Source organism: Dermacentor variabilis, chromosome 3 (assembly GCF_050947875.1).
Source record: "Dermacentor variabilis isolate Ectoservices chromosome 3, ASM5094787v1, whole genome shotgun sequence".
In the NCBI taxonomy this organism is placed as follows: domain Eukaryota; kingdom Metazoa; phylum Arthropoda; class Arachnida; order Ixodida; family Ixodidae; genus Dermacentor; species Dermacentor variabilis.
Genome location: NC_134570.1, coordinates 245,469 through 266,290, shown reverse-complemented (window position 1 = coordinate 266,290; position 20,822 = coordinate 245,469). Strand labels below are relative to the sequence as shown.

Here is a 20,822-nt window from a genome sequence, read left to right as displayed (position 1 = left end):
TTTTTTTTTGAAAGAAGTCCTATTAGGGTTATTATAATTACACGAAGGTATTTCGCCCTCGCCAGCAGCAGTACTTGAGATAGCTTTTCCGGCGGCTAGCTTCCCACGCTATGCGTGCCGCCCTCGCACCTGTTTAAGCTTTTTTCTAGACGCTAGAGCTATACAATGTCCGCGCAACCTTGAGCGATCGGAGAGCGCGTTTTCCACCCTTGGCCGGCGGAGAGGGGAGACTTCGTTCCGGCCGCGAAGCTCTCTACATCTCAGTAAGGTGCCTGGTGGTGGTCTCGTGCTGACGCTGCCCTCTCGGTGAGCGCATATTTCCCCCCTCATCTTTTAAGAGATTCAATACATACAAGCATTTGTCTCGCAAACCAGATTTATTTCAAGGGAATTTTCCACGTCTCAATAATTTCTCTCGTCGTATACGAGTGCTGATTGCCGTGTTATAGTTTGTTAACGAAGCTTCCCCTCAAGTCTAAATATTTTAAGGCAGTTTTCCTAGACTATAAAGCCGCTCGAGTTCACGCTGCTCCTCTGGCGGCCATTTTTTCAAGAAATTATGCCTTCCAACCACTCAGAATGCCGGTGACAACTTCACGTTTGATCAATTCTGGATATTGTAAATAGTAAACAGCTACTTTTGCTTACATGATCGGCCATGACATTGAAATTGCTGATACAACGGAAAGCATTGCACCGGATGCACGTATATAGAGCTGTGTATGTTGAGTGAGATAAGAGCTGCACTATAGGCATCGCAGGCAGTTTTAATTGGAGGCAAACTTGGCAAGTGCGCCTCGAATGATAAATTGTTTTGTCTAAACCGAGACAGCGCGAATTGGTAGGCTGCATGAAAGAGAGACATTCTTATTGAATGACAGGAAGTTATTCGGCATATATCTGGCGATCACTCAGGAAATGGTTGTTGTGGAACGACGAGTCAGTTCTGATGTACGTCGCTATAAAAACGCGCGAGATAGTGTCGAGCAGCCTATATTGGCTTTTGTGTGTGTATATATATATATCAATTCTAAATATTGTAAGGCAGTTTGTCGTGTGCGTATCATGGACACGCATGCTTATATCGCCTTCCGTTTCCCTACCACGGTTGCGCTTTAAAACCAACAGCGCGCGCATGCGATCCCATAGATGAGATGAATACATATATATAGAAAAGTATCAGTCATAGCTCTCGTAGTATAGCCTTCTGAGCCGTTTCCCTCTTTTCTTCTTTTCTTTTTTTTTTTTGAAAGAAGTCCTATTAGGGTTATTATAATTACACGAAGGTATTTCGCCCTCGCCAGCAGCAGTACTTGAGATAGCTTTTCGGCGGCTAGCTTCCCACGCTATGCGTGCCGCCCTCGCACCTGTTTAAGCTTTTTTCTAGACGCTAGAGCTATACAATGTCCGCGCAACCTTGAGCGATCGGAGAGCGCGTTTTCCACCCTTGGCCGGCGGAGAGGGGAGACTTCGTTCCGGCCGCGAAGCTCTCTACATCTCAGTAAGGTGCCTGGTGGTGGTCTCGTGCTGACGCTGCCCTCTCGGTGAGCGCATATTTCCCTCCTCATCTTTTAAGAGATTCAATACATACAAGCATTTGTCTCGCAAACCAGATTTATTTCAAGGGAATTTTCCACGTCTCAATAATTTCTCTCGTCGTATACGAGTGCTGATTGCCGTGTTATAGTTTGTTAACGAAGCTTCCCCTCAAGTCTAAATATTTTAAGGCAGTTTTCCTAGACTATAAAGCCGCTCGAGTTCACGCTGCTCCTCTGGCGGCCATTTTTTCAAGAAATTATGCCTTCCAACCACTCAGAATGCCGGTGACAACTTCACGTTTGATCAATTCTGGATATTGTAAATAGTAAACAGCTACTTTTGCTTACATGATCGGCCATGACATTGAAATTGCTGATACAACGGAAAGCATTGCACCGGATGCACGTATATAGAGCTGTGTATGTTGAGTGAGATAAGAGCTGCACTATAGGCATCGCAGGCAGTTTTAATTGGAGGCAAACTTGGCAAGTGCGCCTCGAATGATAAATTGTTTTGTCTAAACCGAGACAGCGCGAATTGGTAGGCTGCATGAAAGAGAGACATTCTTATTGAATGACAGGAAGTTATTCGGCATATATCTGGCGATCACTCAGGAAATGGTTGTTGTGGAACGACGAGTCAGTTCTGATGTACGTCGCTATAAAAACGCGCGAGATAGTGTCGAGCAGCCTATATTGGCTTTTGTGTGTGTATATATATATATCAATTCTAAATATTGTAAGGCAGTTTGTCGTGTGCGTATTATGGACACGCATGCTTATATCACCTTCCGTTTCCCTACCACGGTTGCGCTTTAAAACCAACAGCGCGCGCATGCGATCCCATAGATGAGATGAATACATATATATAGAAAAGTATCAGTCATAGCTCTCGTAGTATAGCCTTCTGAGCCGTTTCCCTTTTTTTCTTTTCTTTTTTTTTTCTTTGAAAGAAGTTCTATTAGGGTTATTATAATTACACGAAGGTATTTCGCCCTCGCCAGCAGCAGTACTTGAGATAGCTATTCCGGCGGCTAGCTTCCCACGCTATGCGTGCCGCCCTCGCACCTGTTTAAGCTTTTTCCTAGACGCTAGAGCTATACAATGTCCGCGCAACCTTGAGCGATCGGAAAGCGCGTTTTCCACCCTTGGCCGGCGGAGAGGTGAGACTTCGTTCCGGCCGCGAAGCTCTCTACATCTCAGTAAGGTGCCTGGTGGTGGTCTCGTGCTGATGCTGCCCTCTCGGTGAGCGCATATTTCCCCCCTCATCTTTTAAGAGATTCAATACATACAAGCATTTGTCTCGCAAACCAGATTTATTTCAAGGGAATTTTCCACGTATCAATAATTTCTCTCGTCGCATACGAGTGCTGATTGCCGTGTTATAGTTTGTTAACGAAGCTTCCCCTCAAGTCTAAATATTTTAAGGCAGTTTTCCTAGACTATAAAGCCGCTCGAGTTCACGCTGCTCCTCTGGCGGCCATTTTTCCAAGAAATTATGCCTTCCAACCACTCAGAATGCCGGTGACAACTTCACGTTTGATCAATTCTGGATATTGTAAATAGTAAACAGCTACTTTTGCTTACATGATCGGCCATGACATTGAAATTGCTGATACAACGGAAAGCATTGCACCGGATGCACGTATATAGAGCTGTGTATGTAGAGTGAGATAAGAGCTGCACTATAGGCATCGCAGGCAGTTTTAATTGGAGGCAAACTTGGCAAGTGCGCCTCGAATGATAAATCGTTTTGTTTAAACCGAGACAGCGCGAATTGGTAGGCTGCATGAAAGAGAGACATTCTTATTGAATGACAGGAAGTTATTCGGCATATATCTGGCGATCACTCAGGAAATGGTTGTTGTGGAACGACGAGTCAGTTCTGATGTACGTCGCTATAAAAACGCGCGAGATAGTGTCGAGCAGCCTATATTGGCTAAATCGACTGCCGCGGACAACATCAGTCCCTTTCCACATAAGTATGAGGCTCGGAGCAGGAGCTTTGGCACTTGAAAGTAACCTTTGGCTTGACGAACCAACCGACTGAGCTACCTTTCCGGGCAACATTGAAGGATCACGAGTTCAAATCACATGTTATGTTCCTTTCTTTTTCCCTTTTTTTTCTTTTTTTAATGTATTTTCCTTCCTTTTATCACGGTACGGAAACCCTCCTAAAAAAAATTATATATCCTCAATTATGTGTGGCTACACATGTGCAGGTCATAAATACCAGGTTCTCTAGGCGAGTGCCATCCATGCGGTATAACCGAGCTCAGATTGGTCCACCTTGACTGATCAAATAGGGCACCACTGTAGGTTAAATGAGGCGTACAACTCCTGCGGGACCCGCCGTGGTTGCTCAGTGGTTATGGTGTTAGACTGCTGAACACGAGGTCGCGGGATCGGACCCCGGCCACGGCGGCCGCATTTCGATGGGGGCGAAATGCGAAAACACCCGTGTACTTAGAATTAGGTGCACGTTAAAGAACCGCTGGTGGTCGAAATTTTCGAAGTCCTCCACTACGGCGTGCATAATCAGAAAGTGGTCTTGTCACGCAAAACACCATAATTCAGTTTTTAATTTAACTCCTGCGGGGACGGTAGAGTATCCGTCTCCAGTGCAAGAGGACCGTGATTCAAATCCCGGTGCCGCGCAATTCTCCACCGGAAAATACAAAAAGAAACCGTGTGTTGAGAAAATTGCACAAACAGGCCTGGAGTGCGGCCTGATCCCGGTGACCAGAACCGGTAACGCACTCTCTCACCAGAGCAGGATTGGCCACCCTGGTGCAGTACTTGGCCACAACCTCCTATATGAATACAACAATCAAACCCCGGCCCTCAGTCCCCAGCAGCCGCGAAGCAACTGACCACGGCGGCGGTCAGATCTGTGACGCTGCAGAGGGTGCTAAGAATACCTGGCTCCGGACAGGCCGCCATTGGAATCTGAACCTGGCAACGTTTAACGTTAGAACGCTATCTAGTGAGGCGAGTCTAGCAGTGTTATTGGAGGAATTAGAGGGTAGTAAATGGGATATAATAGGGCTCAGTGAGGTTAGGAGGAGAAAAGAAGCATATACAGTGCTAAAAAGCGGACATGTACTGTGTTACCGGGGCTTAGCGGAGAGACGAGAACTAGGAGTCGGATTCCTGATTAATAAGGAAATAGCTGGTAACATACAGGAATTCTATAGCATTAACAAGAGGGTGGCAGGTCTTGTTGTGAAACTTAATAAGAGGTACAAATTGAAGGTGGTACAAGTCTATGCCACTACGTGCAGTCATGATGACCAGGAAGTCGAAAGCTTTTATGAAGACGTGGAATGGCGATGGGTAAAGTCAAAACAAAATACACTATACTGATGGGCGACTTCAATGCCAGGGTAGGCAAGAAGCAGGCTGGAGACAAGTCAGTGGGGGAATATGGCATAGGCTCTAGGAATAGCAGAGGAGAATTATTAGTATAGTTTGCAGAACAGAATAATATGCGGATAATGAACACCTTTTTCCGCAAGCGGGTTAGTCGAAAGTGGACGTGGAGGAGCCCGAATGGTGAGACTAGAAATGAAATCGACTTCATACTCTGCGCGAAGCCTGGCATCATACAAGATGTTGACGTGCTCTGCAAGGTACGCTGCAGTGACCATAGGATGGTAAGAACTCGAATTAGCCTAGACTTGAGGAGGGAACGGAAGAAACTGGTACACAAGAAGCCAATCAATGAGTTAGCGGTAAGAGGGAAACTAGAGGAATTCCGGATCAAGCTACAGAACAGGTATTCGGCTTTAACTCAGGAAGAGGACCTTAGTGTTGAAGCAATGAACGACTATCTCATGGGCACCATTAAGGAGTGCGCAATAGAAGTCGGTGGTAACGCCGTTAGACAGGAAACAAGTAAACTATCGCAGGAGACGAAAGATCTGATCAAGAAACGCCAATGTATGAAAGCCTCTAACTCTACAGCTAGAATAGAACTGGCAGAACTGTCTAAGTTAATCAACAAGCGTAAGACAGCGGACATCAGGAACTATAATATGGATAGAATTGAACAGGCTCTCAGGAACGGAGGAAGCCTAAAAACAGTGAAGAAGAAACTAGGAATAGGCAAGAATCAGATGTGTGCGTTAAGAGACAAAGCCGGCAATATCGTTACTAATATGGATGAGATAGTTCAAGTGGCTGAGGAGTTCTATAGAGATTTATACAATACCAGTGGCACCCACGACGATAGTGGAAGAGAGAATAGCCTAGAGGAATTCGAAATCCCACAGGTAACGCCAGAAGAAGTAAAGAAAGCCTTAGGAGCTATGCAAAGGGGGAAGGCAGCTGGGGAGGATCAGGTAACAGCAGATTTGTTGAAGGATGGTGGTCAAATTGTTCTAGAGAAACTGGCCACCCTGTTTACGCAATGCCTCATAACCTCGAGCGTACCGGAATCTTGGAAGAACGCTAACATAATCCTAATCCATAAGAAAGGGGACGCCAAAGACTTGAAAAATTATAGACCGATCAGCTTACTGTCCGTTGCCTACAAAGTATTTACTAAGGTAATCGCAAATAGAATCAGGAACACCTTAGACTTCTGTCAACCAAAGGACCAGGCAGGATTCCGTAAAGGCTACTCAACAATAGACCATATTCACACTATCAATCAAGTGATAGAGAAATGTGCAGAATATAACCAACCCTTATATATAGCTTTCATTGATTACGAGAAAGCGTTTGATTCAGTCGAAACCTCAGCAGTCATGGAGGCATTACGGAATCAGGGTGTTGATGAGCCATATGTAAAGATACTGGAAGATATCTATAGCGGCTCCACAGCCACCGTAGTCCTCCACAAAGAAAGCAACAAAATCCCTATAAAGAAAGGCGTCAGACAGGGAGATAAGATATCTCCAATGCTGTTCACAGCATGTTTACAGGAGGTATTCAGAGGCCTGGAGTGGGAAGAATTGGGGATAAAAGTTGATGGAGAATACCTTAGCAACTTACGATTCGCTGATGATATTGCCTTGCTTAGTAACTCAGGAGACCAATTGCAATGCATGCTCACTGACCTGGAGAGGCAAAGCAGAAGGGTGGGTCTGAAAATTAATATGCAGAAAACTAAAGTATTGTTTAACAGGCTCGGAAGAGAACAGCAGTTTACGATAGGTAGCGAAGCACTGGAAGGGGTAAGGGAATACATCTACTTAGGGCAGGTAGTGACCACGGATCCGGATCATGAGACTGAAATAACCAGAAGAATAAGAATGGGCTGGGGTGCGTTTGGCAGGCATTCTCAAATCATGAACAGCAGGTTGCCACTATCCCTCAAAAGGAAAGTGTATAACAGCTGTGTGTTACCAGTACTCACATATGGGGCAGAAACCTGGAGGCTTACGAAAAGGGTTCTGCTGAAATTGAGGACGACGCAACGAGCTATGGAAAGAAGAATGATGGGTGTGACGTTAAGGGATAAGAAAAGAGCAGATTGGGTGAGGCAACAAACGCGGGTAAACGACATCTTAGTTGAAATCAAGAAAAAGAAATGGGCATGGGCAGGACATGTAATGAGGAGGGAAGATAACCGATGGTCACTAAGGGTTACGGACTGGATTCCAAGGGAAGGGATGCGTAGCAGGGGGCGGCAGAAAGTTAGGTGGGCGGATGACATTAAGACGTTTGCAGGGACAACATGGCCACAATTAGTACATGACCGGGGTAGTTGGAGAAGTATGGGAGAGGCCTTTGCCCTGCAGTGGGCGTAACTAGGCTGATGATGATGATGATGATATGTCTACGGAGTGTGAAATACTAGCAATAGATGTAACTATTCCTGGTTGTTCCCCATTTTCCTTAGTTAATACATATTTTCCCTCAGGCGTATATGATACTCGTTTCCTCGATACCGTTGTCAAATCTTGTAGGAAATGAAATTGTGATAGCCGGAGACTTTAATTCGCGTCATGTGTTTTGGGGTTTCAAAACTGACGAATGTGGAAAGCGATTGTCGGACTGGGCAATTAATCAAAACTTTTGTTGCTTAAACACGAAGTCAGCTACCTTCATTCAGGGTCTTTCTAAATCGGCATTGGATCTAACATTTGCCAGTTCAGCAATTTCCGTAACTTTCTGGTCTACTGTCGACTCAGCCTCAAATAGGGACCATCTACCTACTAGGTTTGATATTGTCTGCCCTGTTATTCCCCTGGAGCCGCCAACGCGTACTTTTGTCAATTACCAGAAATTTTAGAGTACCTGAAAAACGGTCCTCAATTCCCAGAAAACGGTACCCAATGACATGAAAGCCGTGAGGCTTTGCGCTGGAGTAAAAAGTTCCTTTAAAATGTCCCAATTTAATGTTAACATAAGAAAAAGTACTACCTCTCCTTGGTGGAATTTGGATTGCACGCTGAATTATATAAGACGAAAAGCCGCGTGGAAGAAATTACGTACATTCAGTGTCCGAGTAACTGGGGCAGGGGCGTAGCCAGGGAAGTGGGCTTATGGGGCTTCACTCCTCCCCCCCCCCCCCCCTGAAATTTTTTCGTGCTGTAATGCACCGCCAACCAAAACAACCCACGGCGCCGGAAATCGTTCTAGATTTTCTCTAGAATGTATTTTTCGCGCCCGAAAGAACGTTTCGGCGCAAAGATTGTGAACTCGGGCTGGACTTCGTGGCGACGCCCATGCACCTGTAGTCACATAACGCAAAGATCCCCATCCGAGCCCAAAGTCTCCAGGGTGCTTTGATGGCGAGCGGGCCCGCTGCGGCATCTCGCAGAGGTCGTAGAATCTACGGAGCGCATGAATTTCAATTAAGAAACCTTAGAGATGTGAAGATCATATGTTTCGATGCGAAAGGTGCATTGACATTTCGAAAGTCGTGTTTTACATTTCAATTCCGGATCTTTGTGGGTTTAATGTTCTTATTAACCTATGATGCCAAAGCTGCATTTACTTTTCTAAAGTCGTACATCGGACCATACAACGAAACAAGCCAAATCAATACACTATCAGACAAGTTGGCAAAGCACGCAGCGAGGTCCGATGAGGCAAAGTGTTGTCATGGTTAATATTTGCCATCATGTCACAGAAAATAATATCAACATCTTTTTCACCTGCGCCAAAGCATCCATGTCAAGACACTAAAGCCAGCAAAGGTAACTGCGTTCTTATTTATTTTTCCTACTTGAATTTTATTCGCGAGGACACATTGACCCTCTCCAATTTTTTTTTCTCGCTACGCGCGGGCTACCAGAGCCAGCCAGAGGTCAACCCGCGGGCTACCAGAGCCAGCCAGTGGTCATGCGTTTTTCATGTGTTGCCCTGACAACTGCGCGGCGCACTGCGGTGCGTGTTCGTTTTTCTCTGGCCGAGCGGATTTTGGCCTCGGAGAGTTATGGACGCTTTCTAGTTAGCAGACGATAAAAAGAATCAGTGGTCGCTCGCCGTCACCATTGGGGGGGCTCGACATTGCAACGCGTTCGCTTGAGGGCATCACCATCGTTTCGATTTTATCGCAACGTCTACGGAAAGTGTTATCTCGCAAGTGTAGGATAACGAGCAGCAAGCATATGGTTCTCTGCGGACCAAGCGTCTCAGGTTTTCTTGGATATTCCTTAGGTAGCTACGTCAGGTGCCCAAAGTAGGCATTGGAATGTGGCCAAGATGCTTTCCTTTGCGTTTCTTCATTTCGGTGCCCCCCCTCCCAACACACACACAAAAAGACATTGTTGCCGCGCAGCGAATTGTCGCATGCTGAAAGTTCGATTTTGTTACTACTTTTGCGAAAAGTAATGGGCCATGCGACTCTTCACTTGCCGGATACTCTTATTGTTATTATTGCGATAGCAATTAGGTGGACACTCAAGGCGCATTCCTGTCGTCGCCGTCATGTTCAGTATGAAGTCCAAGGGCGATAACATCGTCAGTGCGCGCCGCATGGTGTATGTGCGAGTGAAAGCGTAGCGGGGGGGGGGGGGGGGGGGCTGGGTGTGGAGGGGGGAGCCGACGATGGTGGGTCAGTCTTGTGTGCGCAACGGAAGCGCGTCGCCTTCCGTTGCGCGCGATGATTCGGTGGAGTGGGGGGGGAGGGGGGGGGGCATTAGGATTCTGTGATCTGTGAATCTGTGATTGCGCAACATGTTTATTTGCCTTGTTTAGCCAGAGTTTAAAAATATGCCGATGCACTCTAACAAGACGCGACCAAATGCATGTTGCTCAATTTTGTATGCATTGTGTAGCTATTTATCTATTTTGTTTAATTATATAATTAGTCAAGATTAATTGGCTAACTTCTGAAGCAACGAAGCTAGGGAAAAAATTCCAATTAGAAAGTTTCAGAGCGCTTTGCAAAGCGTCCGAATAAACAGTTTCTGACTTTCTATCTATTAAGTATTAGTGTTTTTCAGCTCACTGCGGATTCCCGCGAAATACAAAAAAAGAACCACGTGACATGCCCGCTTGCGTGTCGTGATTGCACTGCTCCGAAGCTTTCCGCGCACGAACAGCCATAGGTGCACTAGCTGCCGCTTAAAAAGCGACAGAGCAGCGACGCAAGCGTTGGCTGTTCGATTTAAGCGAGCAACCGTTATCCCGTGTGCTGTGTAAAGCGACTGATGGACGTGGTTGTATTGGTAGGTGGTAATTCCAGACAGCAATAAACTGACTATCGTGCATCGGCCGCTAACGCGCGAGCAATTTCGTGATGCCTTTTTCCAACGAGGAAAAAGCAAACATGATCCTTGCCCTAGTAGCTGCAAGCAGACAGAGACGGCAGGCTGCAAGAAAATTTCGAAGCTGGCACCCGGGTACGCGACTGAGCCCGATGACAACATTCAACACCTACGAGTCGCTGAAGCATACCGGCAGCTTCACAAGAAAGGGGCAGAGAGCTTGAGCCATAAATAATGATGTTCGCTCCAACGTTTGTTCTTTCAGAGCGGCTAATCCATGCGCTAGCATGCGCAGCACGAGCGTGGCAACTTCTAATCATGAGGTTGACTGGGACAAGGCAAGCATATCAGCGAAAGAATCATACTGGTGTTCCCGTCAGCATCTTGAATCGTCTCTTATCCAGACTACGAAGCAAACGCTAAACAGGAATGATGGCAATCGCCCAGCTCCGTATGTTAGGTGCCTCGGTCATGTACTAAAAGGGACATAAGCTCGCCTCGCCGAGCCACTTTTTTTTTGCGAACGCGGCTTGCGTACGGAAGCCGAAATGTCTTCAAGTTTCACAACGAAGCTGTATAGACCTTTTCATCGGGTGAGGAGGATAGGGCGCGCGGAGAGCCTTTCCTCATCTCTGGCTTGGGCGATCCGGCGCGGCGCTGTTTGAGAGTATTGCTGTCGCGTGCTGCGGAACGATTTCGAGATGTTTTAGATCGTACTTTGTGAAATTTACGCCATGTCCGTTCATATAAGGTCGTCAGGGTAGCCTTTCGGTACATCGGTAACTACAGTAGGCGGAAATATCTCTTGGGGGCGCAAAAATATGACGCGCTTTATCAGCCGCGGTGTACGCACATTATCAGTCGCGGTGTGTGTAGGTGTTGTGAACTATTCTGCTTATATCGGTTTTAATTCAACAAAAAATACCGGTGTCTCTGTATTAGCAGCATGAAATGGTAAATCTGCTCACTATCTGATCGCTTGGTGTAGGGAGTAAAACATAAAGCGTAAGAGCGCATGCTCGCTCACGCGGCCGACCTAAGGCAACCACGAAGTATCTAAGCGGCAGGCGCTATCAATTTAAAGTCTAGTAGGCTTCAAACCATATGCCTACGCTAGCCTTCCTGCATGAGGCCGATGGCGCTGCTCAACACAGCAATCACTGCGGTTGGTGAACCAGCACGATACATATGTAAGCTGTGCGCATCGGCATTGCCTTTTTGGCCTGTATACAGCCATAATATATGAGAGGGATCACATAAAAAGAATGCGATGCCTATTTTTGAGGACAGAATTTCCGTAATACGTGTGAGTGCGTCGTAGAGAACGGAACGAACACAACCGAAAAAAAAGATTCGGTTATCATCCTATTTCTCGAAAACGCAACAGAAAACGGGCTAACGCCGCAATACGACCTCGCATAGTCACGCCGCACAACGTTTATGAATATATAACCGCTGATGCCGTATGCTTGGACCATGCGGTATATAGAACGAAGATATCTGTAATCCAGCACCTACCACTGCTTAGGACGCTCGCGCAGTTCGTAAACAGTCACTTTGCTGGACAAGCTTAATTCAGACTGTAAGGTATGCTGCTATTACTGCCAAAACTTTTTTATTCAGGGGCGGAAACCTCATCCATAGAACCAAGTAGCCACGCAATGTAATGTGCAGCGAACAGTTTGAACGCTTGTCAAAGTATAACACACAGCCACAGCTCCTATCGTAGCAGAACGGTACCCACGCTGTTACGATCGTCGAGTATGCTTCATGGCTCATAAACCGCAGCTTAGAAATAGAGGATAAGTCACATTAGTGATTGGAACATTCAGAAATACACAATTGATCTCCGAGGCTGATCGTAGGCTCAAATATGCGCGCACACATCGCGCTGCGTGTTCCGTCCACGTCAACGCCAGCAGAAATTCCGGCCATGAGGCCTTAAACCACTTCAGCACGTCTCACAGAACCGTTTACCACGTAGAAGACGAACGTCATACTAAACAGACCACACGACCGCGAAAACAAACGCCAGAACCTACCGCCGAGCGTATACCTGCCATGCAAAGACCGCTTTCACCCAAGCCAGTATGGCGCTGCTCATAGGCGGCGCCACTGCTTCACAATATGGCGGCGCCTACGAAAAAACGGTCTATGGGGAACCAGCGCTGGATAGGCGGCACGTCGAAAAGAATGCGTTGCACGCCGCCCTGGCGACGAAACGCGGCATACTCCAGCCTCTCGACCAGACGACACACACGTGCGCGGCCTTATTATAGTTCGCATGTTTCCGTTTTCGCGCCGCTTCAAGTGGACAGTTTTCGTAAAGAAGCTAGCGCCATCAAGTGATGAAATGACGAAAGAAGCTTTTTAAGCTTTATATATTTTTCACAGTGTGTTGCGGCGAGCACGTGCGTTTCTTTAACGGTTGCGCAGTGGTCCATTGCCATGCTTGCGTGGCAGCCTGCCTCGCAAATCTAGCAGTTATGGCTCCGGTCGTGCTGCGCTATGGTTTCGGAAGTATTAGTTGGCCTGAAGACATTCCATATTTCTCTGGCTAGACATAAAAAATTCTGATGTTACTTCGCCACAGCAGTCAATGCAAAGAAAGCTTTATCGCATCAGCTGACTCGCGCAAGCAAAGGTTTGAGTGCTCCGCTGCTGGATCCGTAAGAACGCTGGCTACATTTAGCACTAATTGGAGTTGGAGAAGTATGGGAGAGGCCTTTGCCCTGCAGTGGGCGTAACCAGGCTGATGATGATGATGATATAAATTTAAAGGATGCATCTCAGCGCCGAGTCCTCATCTGCATGCGCATTTTAAAAACACATAGGCGGCTTAGTCGCGCGTGTGCCGGCAGTATGCGCACACAACTCAACTCGTATTACAAGGCAGCTTTCCTACCACATAATTCTTGGCAATGAATGGATAATATTTACCTTTCGTATCGTTCGCTTGGTGCGGTGGCGTTGGAAGGGGCTTGGCGGTGGTATTGCGAAGGAAAAATGATAGGTACATATGCCGGATGGTGCATGCTATTGCTCATTTTGTTTCCGACAAAATGCCGACTGCAGATTCTGCTGTTTGGCACTGTCTGCCATGGCTGACCGTCTTCACTATCGAATAAACCAAGCACACACGCGAAATCGATTTAGAAACCAGCCCGACACCGCTTGACAGGGCGACAAGACTGAAACGTACTCCGCTCGCCTGACTACTTGGATCCAACGCCGCCTCCGTTCTCGTTCTTAGGGTTCAGATGGAAAGACGCAGAAGGATACATCCTCCCTCATCCCGACGAGTTGTGGCACTTGTATACGCAACAGTATCGTCGGCGTCCTTTTGTTTTCCTTCGACTTTCGGGGCACGCAACGCCACTACCAGTAGCAATTTTCGTCCGCGGAAGTGGCTGCATTGTGCACGTTCTGACCGCCAGGGCGGCGCTGCAGGCGTCGTGAAAACTCCAGCGCTGGTTCCCCATATGGCTAGCCAATTTGTCTGTCCGTCTGTCGCCTGTACGCCGAAAACTCCTCCGGCGCAACCCCATGCGCATGCGCGAAAAGAGAGAGGCGCTGGATTGGCTGCGCCAGTATTGACGTCGTTGCTCTCCGTCGCAGCCGAGCGCGCGCGCTGCAGTTTCTCTCCAGCTCCAAAATGGGAAGGCCACGCGTCATACGTACTCCGAATGAGCAGGGAGCTTTCGATCAGCAATGCCGTGAGCTGAACCGCGAACGAGCTCGTCTACGCCGCGCCGATGCTGCAGCCCGCGCGCAAGAACAGCCCCGTGCAGTCGAGCCCAAGCAGCAACTACGTGTCGAGGATCCCGCAGCTAACCAAGCCGGATCTGGCAGCCTACCAACACCGGGGCCGCACAGTTCAGCTTCGCCGGTTAACCATCGGTACGGAGTGCTTGGGCGGTGGTTTTTTTTTTAGTCTTTTCATTTTTAGTTCGCGTTTCTCTGTTTTACCTTTCACTAAATTATTTTGTTGAATTTCTCGTTCGCTTGTAAATGAGGCCCTGACGGATTAGTTCGACCTTTTACTTACCCTCCGCCTTCCTCGTCCTACAGAATCCCTCTTACAAGAAGACTAGGTTCCAAAAGTCGGAAGCCGCAGGGTCAACTTCGCAGTTGACCCTGCGCATTTCCAACTCTAGAAGAATTTGGGTGGCAGTCGGGAAGCAAAACTTTGCGGGAACACCGATTCAACGAAGGCGCCAAATAAAACAACGGACGACGACACGGGGCAACCACGTAGGTACTCTAACAACCGTTGTTTTATGTGGCGGCCTCGTTCTAATCATGTATAACCAACTCGCCCACCAGCCCGTGCTCGGGAACGCCGGAGCGCGTGGCTCGCGCAGCGCTGACAGATGCACTGCCGCGCGACTGGCTGCGAAGGTAAACTCGCTCGTTATTAGGAAAATCTGTTCGGCTGCGTAGTTCACAATTAACAACCCCGAACATCGCAGATGAATATCTCATAAAAATTTACAGACAAGCAGGTTGTTTTTTGGCGAGACTGGAATTTTTGCTTCATAACATAAGAAGCACCCGGCGCCATAGCGGACAACGCGGAAAAAGCAGCGCCTGCAGAGCATTTTGCGCCTGCGCAGCGCTTCTTCAATTGGTTTCCGCACCTCGCGAAGCTCCAGGCGACTTGCCATGTCTAACCAACAACCAAGCGCTAACCTAACCATCTCGTTCCTGCAACCCACATTCACCAATGGTAAGATAAACGATTTATTCCTCGGGAAAACGAACAGCAGTCGCCAAGATTTAACAACGCGCAATTTCCGCAACGAGTTAGCTAGATCACTCACTCGACTCAGGAGCTGTTGTCGAAAGGCAATTTCAATGTCCTTACGCGCCACATACCAATGTACCACGTACGCAAGGCCCTTCTTTTTGTCGCATGCCCTTTTCAATAAGGTTAGCAGCTTTTCGCTGCATAACGACTGCATAAAAATCGTACTTGCCTTTTATTCTCTTAGAAGGGAAGAAAAGTGGCCCGGCTGTCCCTCCTCGTGTTGGTCAACCATAAAGCTGCACAGAACGCCTTGTGGCCTTTCTTCTGCTTGTCTTATATTGCTGACCGATACAGCAATAAAATTTTGCAGCGCTCAGTAGACGGCAAAGGCGCGCATGTGTGCAGAGTGCTAGCAGCAAATGAACAGAACGGCAGCCGAAGCGAAAACAGCTAGAGCGTCATACCTCGGCGCAACGAATGAAGCAACCTCAAAATACCCCAAAAAGTGCGCCAAAAAGAATAAAATACGTGGAAACAAATGATTCTACAAACAACTCCATTATTTTGCTTGACGTATCCGCAGATTTTACAAATATAGCCGAATATCGAACGGTATTTAATTTTCCCCTGGCCACCAGAAACCTGGCGACGGTAATTGCCTACGCCGAAACTAGCCCAGCTCTGCACCCAGTGCCCTATATCGCCCTTACACTCTCAGCAGCACGCACAAAACGTTGCACGTGCCCCTCTACGGCTACGTACCCGATGATCCATTTTTTTACTTCAAACAAGGGATGCGATATTATGGAAATATTGAGCTAGGAAAAGAAGCGGGTTTTTTTCGTGCTTTTTCAGAAAACTTTGGAAATGTTAGGAAAAATTGGTATTCTGCTTACATTCATTATCCCAGAAATAAAAAAGAAATATATTCATCCGTAAACACATCCCGTATTGAGTCCAAGGGCGATAAAATCGTCATCGCGCGCCGTATGCTGTATGTGCGAGTGAAAACGCGCAAGGGAGGGAAGCGGGGAGAAAGCGCACTGTCTTCCGTCGCGCGCAAGGCTCCGAGGAGAGAATAGGCAAGGGGGCGTTGTACTTAAAGTCCCTTAAACTTCGTAAACTAGTGCCACGCTTTGAAGAATGCCGTGTCCTCCTCGCGCGCTCTTGCCGACGCCGCGTCACTATTGGCCTAATAGCATCATGTGGGCCCTCGCGCCCTGCATCAGTGCCATTTTCGCTCGAGAAGCGTCTACGTAGTGGCGAGGAGCGCATGTTGGCGCCCTTAGTACGCTCGAGCAGTGTAGGCGGCGCCACGGTCGAGGAGGGAGCGTGAAACAGGAGAAACGAGGAGGAGTGAACGCGGAGGAGAAGAGTGTCGCTACTTAACGAAGTTTAAGGGGTTTTAGTTGTACTAGGGGCGGCCGCGCGCTAGCGCCCGGACCACTGTATCTTGAAAGCCATCTGCGTCAAAGGACAAAGTCCGCTGCGCGCTGTCTTTCAGCGGCTTAGTTCGCGTCGATGCGAGACGCTTCATGAAGGTGACTTCACTCGCTTGCTAATGTAGTTAGTACGTCTATGTTTAGAAGTTTATACGGCCGATAAAACTACTATTCAATATTCTTACTTCGTATAGCTGCCCACTTACTTACTATCGCAATGGATGCTTGGACTTTCAGGTGAAACTGCGACCTTTTAAACAAGCTTACTTATGAGCCTTTTGAGAAGCTTGTTATCAATATTTCCAAACTACGACACAACTGGCAGATGTCTTAAGGCATCTGCAGCAGCCTAGAAATAGATGTCAGCGGCTGATCAATGCAAATGCCTTTTTTTTTATTTATTTACCTAAAGGCCCAGCTTGGACATTACTTATAGGGGGGGGGAGGTAACAATTGATATACAAAGGTATAAGGCAGCGTGCTTGTCAGTCGAATATCCTTATATGAAGTCTTACATGCTATGCAACCTTTACATCTCTTCTCATTGTACATCAGACACCAATAATTCTTACATTATACAAACAATAATCTTACATCCTCTGACATCTGAAGAAATGTAAGAAGAAATATTATTGTTTCTAATTTCCGACTGTTTCATTATTTGTTTGAACATAAAATGGTCAGTTATTTCGGCTATATTACTTGGGAGATGATTCCATTCCGAAATGGCTAAGTGCAGACATGAAAATTCCAATAGCTTAGTACGTGCAAATGGTTGTTCGACCTTAAATTCGTGATCATTTCGTGAAAAATTCCTTTTGGCTGGTAAGATGTGTGCCTGAGAGAAGATATTTGGGTGATGAAAAAGCTGATCGAAGAAAGTTAACCGAGATATCTTTCTTCTAGTCTGCAATAGGATGAGTCCGAGGTCATGTTTTATTTTGGTGATGCGTGAACGTTATGGATAGTTACCTGTAATAAATCGCGCTGCCTTCTGAAAAGATTCTAATTTGGTAATAAGATGGCCACCAGGTTGACGCTTACACGTGCTTCGCGGGTCCCAAACGTTAATCCTTCACCAAAACCTAGAGGGCGTCCTGTATTTCGCTATGTTTGAAAGCTACGCTACGTTATCATAACGGAACTGGAAGCATTTAATGAAGACATTGTGCTGGGGAGTAAACTGTGGTGTGTTTTTGTCGTCGTCGTCACTTCTAGAATCGTATGCTGCACAGCACAGAATGGCCAATGTAACTGTATGTCGAAATATTTATGGGCTTTTTTTTGCACTCGATTTGTGCTGAAAAACAACGGGAAAAACATTTCCCCAATCTTCCTAGATATTTTTGCCGGAGCTTGCAGCTCTAGTTCAAATAGCTTTTTGTTAAATATCCGATGACGAATAACGCTGTTCCACCTCTCCAAGTTACACATACAGGGTAGTCTTTACTGCGTCGGCGATATCCACAGCAGACTCTCTTCTTCTAATATTTCCCTCCCCTTACCATTTCCCCCAGTGCAGGGTAGCCAGCCGGCCTCATTCGTGGTTAATTTCATTGTCTTTCATTTATCGTCTTTCTTTCTCCCTTTCTTTTTGTGGTCTATGCAGATTCTTTATTAAATAAAAAGCTATGAGTGCAGCGAACGTGGCGTTTTTCCTAGGCGAGGACGACATGATTTGCCACTGATCGCTTCAGTTTCACAAGACCCAGGTTGACATCTCACCGGTGTACGCATGTATTAATGCGATTCGCATTATTTGGACAGCTCAAGCACTTTCCACTCTGCCAGTATTTAACCTCTTCCACGGCCTGGCTGACGAAATAAAAACACGGGCACTTCGGGAACAAAAGTCGCAGTTTCGCCCGAAAGGCGAAGCATCCATGTCCATGGCATATTAGTAGACAGATATACAAAGTAAGGGTAGTAGCTTTATCATCCCTACAAACTTGTAAACGTTCGCTTATTAACTAAATTAACAAGCATGGTGTCAGCGCGGCAGCAGCAGCGAGCGAAGTGACCGTGCTGTTTATTGTTTCAACGCAAACTGAGCGGCGAGAATACAGCATGCACAAAGGTGCGAGCCGTCGGCGCACCTATACTCTGCCCGCAACGCAGATCTCTTTCAAGATACGGTGCGCGCGACCGCGCCAAGCAATACGCAGTTGCTGCCACAGTATACACCGCCACCGTTCCACTCGCATCCCTACCCTTGGTGCTTCGCGTGCGACAGAAGACGGCGCGTTTCCTCCCCGCATCCCTACCTCGCGCGCGACATTGAACCGCTATCGATAACACCGCCGCGCGGCGACGGTGTTATCGCTCTTGGACTTTGTACGAAACATTGCGACAAAGCCGACGACGACGGCAAAAATTAGGTTGGAGTGTCCATAAAATTGCTGTCGCAATCAAAATTTGCGACGTCTATGTAATAACGCCATAGTTGATTCGAAGTAAGATACTGGACCGCAAAATACAAAACGAGCGGCACAAAGCTGGCTTTAGTCGGGAGGCCATGTTTAGTGGATCTTTCTTTGTGGATTCCGAAAGGGCAGTCGCTGATGTGTGGGACCTGCGGGATTAAACTGGATGCAATGGGGAGGCTGCGTTTAGGAAGGTTTCTTTCTTTTCTTTTTTCATCCAAAGGTGCAGACGTTGTGGCGTAGTTGTGGGCAATCAACGTGATTAGCATTCTCAGTTTACTTCCACCAATACAAAACGTAAATAAAGGCATCTTCAACAGCACGCCCTATCCTTACATTCTTTTAGTGCTAATCGTATTAACATCGACAGTCACTAGGAGATGGGTTATGACGTAATGTTATAAATTATTTTTTTCTTAAGAGAAGTTTTGTTATACCTCTGTCTAGCTTACTGGGCAAGAACTGAACCAGCGACCGTCAGAGAGACGCCAAGCCCTGAGAAGGTAGGCAACCAAAAGCGTCGCTTTAATACTCGCTCAACACGCATGTTATGTCGACGTATCCACCTCCTCAAACATTCTGTTCCCGGTTGCGCGAAAGCGCTATACCCAGCTTCCTTAGACAGTTCCTTCAACACTTTCCTACGTTGGGCGTTTAATTAGAATACTTGGTTTCCACACAGGTGCCGTTCTTCACAAGGTTGTACCGGCTATTTCTGTGCTATGTGGTATTTGTTTTCTCCGATTAATAAAGAAAAACAGAAATCTAAGAAGTGTAGCACGTGCTTTATAGAAGCTAGTAAAGCAGACAGGCGCCAACTTCTTTCAGTGTTCTCATTATCGCAGCCTGAACGACATCGGTGGCGGCACACTGGCGGCTCAGCCACGCGGTGTCGAGCAGGGCGGCCGACGCAACTCGTGGGGAACCAGCGGCATACCCAAGCTGCGCCAAAAGCTATCGACGAACCCGCTTGTAGCTGCACTGGCACCCAAGCGTGTGCTGCGCCGCACAGCTTCCAACAGGGTCACGCCCGCTGGTATGTTCCAGTCTTTTTGTCATGTAATGGATGAGCCGGGCACACACGTGTTGCTCACCGGCGCTGGACGTAGCGCCAGTGTTCCGGGTACCTCAAAGCGAATAACTTTCTCTGGCTGTATCGCCCGTTTTCGTGCATGCATGGTCGGATGCTGGTGATCGGTGGTTGGATCGTGGCTAAACAGCGCAAAGGAAACGCCAGACCCGGGAAAAGTACAAGGCGGTGACAGGCAACCATGGAGTTGAACACGGATGTACATGCCCTCTCTAGATTAACTATGACGTGTATAATATAATCAAAGCTAGTGATGCGGGCGAAAAAGGTGGCCTTGCTGGATGACACTTGCCTGTTTTTTGCTTGTCTTTCGTTTGTTTTTGTTTTTACTTATCGTTGCGGAAGTTTTTGTGTTTGATGTTAGCGATATCCTGAGCATATACCCATGCACGTGACACTAACTTTTAGTAGAAAGTCGGCGTATTATCTTGTCCTTTTAATGCGTACGCATTCTTTTGGTGAGCGCCCCGGCCCTGTCACGGGAAAAGTGTAGTGCCTTGTATCTGCACAAAAATACGTAATTTGCAAGAACATTTGTTCCTTATGATAGTGTGAATGTAGATTATTGGTAGCTTTTAAGTGATCAGGAAGAATTTAGAGCGAAAATATTGAATTGAAAGAAAATGCCCAGAGATACACAGGGCTCCTTAGAAAATGCATGGGAAAGCTTATAGTATGGATGGACCAGCTGAAATTTGGGGCTGGGGGAACTTCAAATTTGGCGTTGGGTCAACCTGAAGTTTATATGTGGCCTAACTGAAATTTGAGGTGGGCCAACTTGAAGTTGGCTGACATACGATGCTGACATATGGGGCAAGGACCTGAGGCTAACAAAGAAACTTGAGAACATGGTAAGGACCGCACAAAGAGCGATGAAACGAAGAATCCTAGGCATAACTTTAAGAGACAGAAA

At 47.1% G+C, this 20,822-nt stretch overlaps 1 protein-coding gene across 1 annotated transcript in view; it reads left to right on the top strand.

The window, feature by feature from the left end:
- LOC142575075 (kinesin-like protein KIF12) overlaps positions 1–20,822 on the top strand; it is a 769,060-nt gene that overhangs the window by 683,418 nt on the left and 64,820 nt on the right. The window contains exon 15 of the mRNA XM_075684038.1: positions 19,665–19,855. Within this exon, the coding sequence (XP_075540153.1) occupies positions 19,665–19,855 (191 nt within the window). The remainder of the gene's footprint in view (positions 1–19,664; positions 19,856–20,822) is intronic.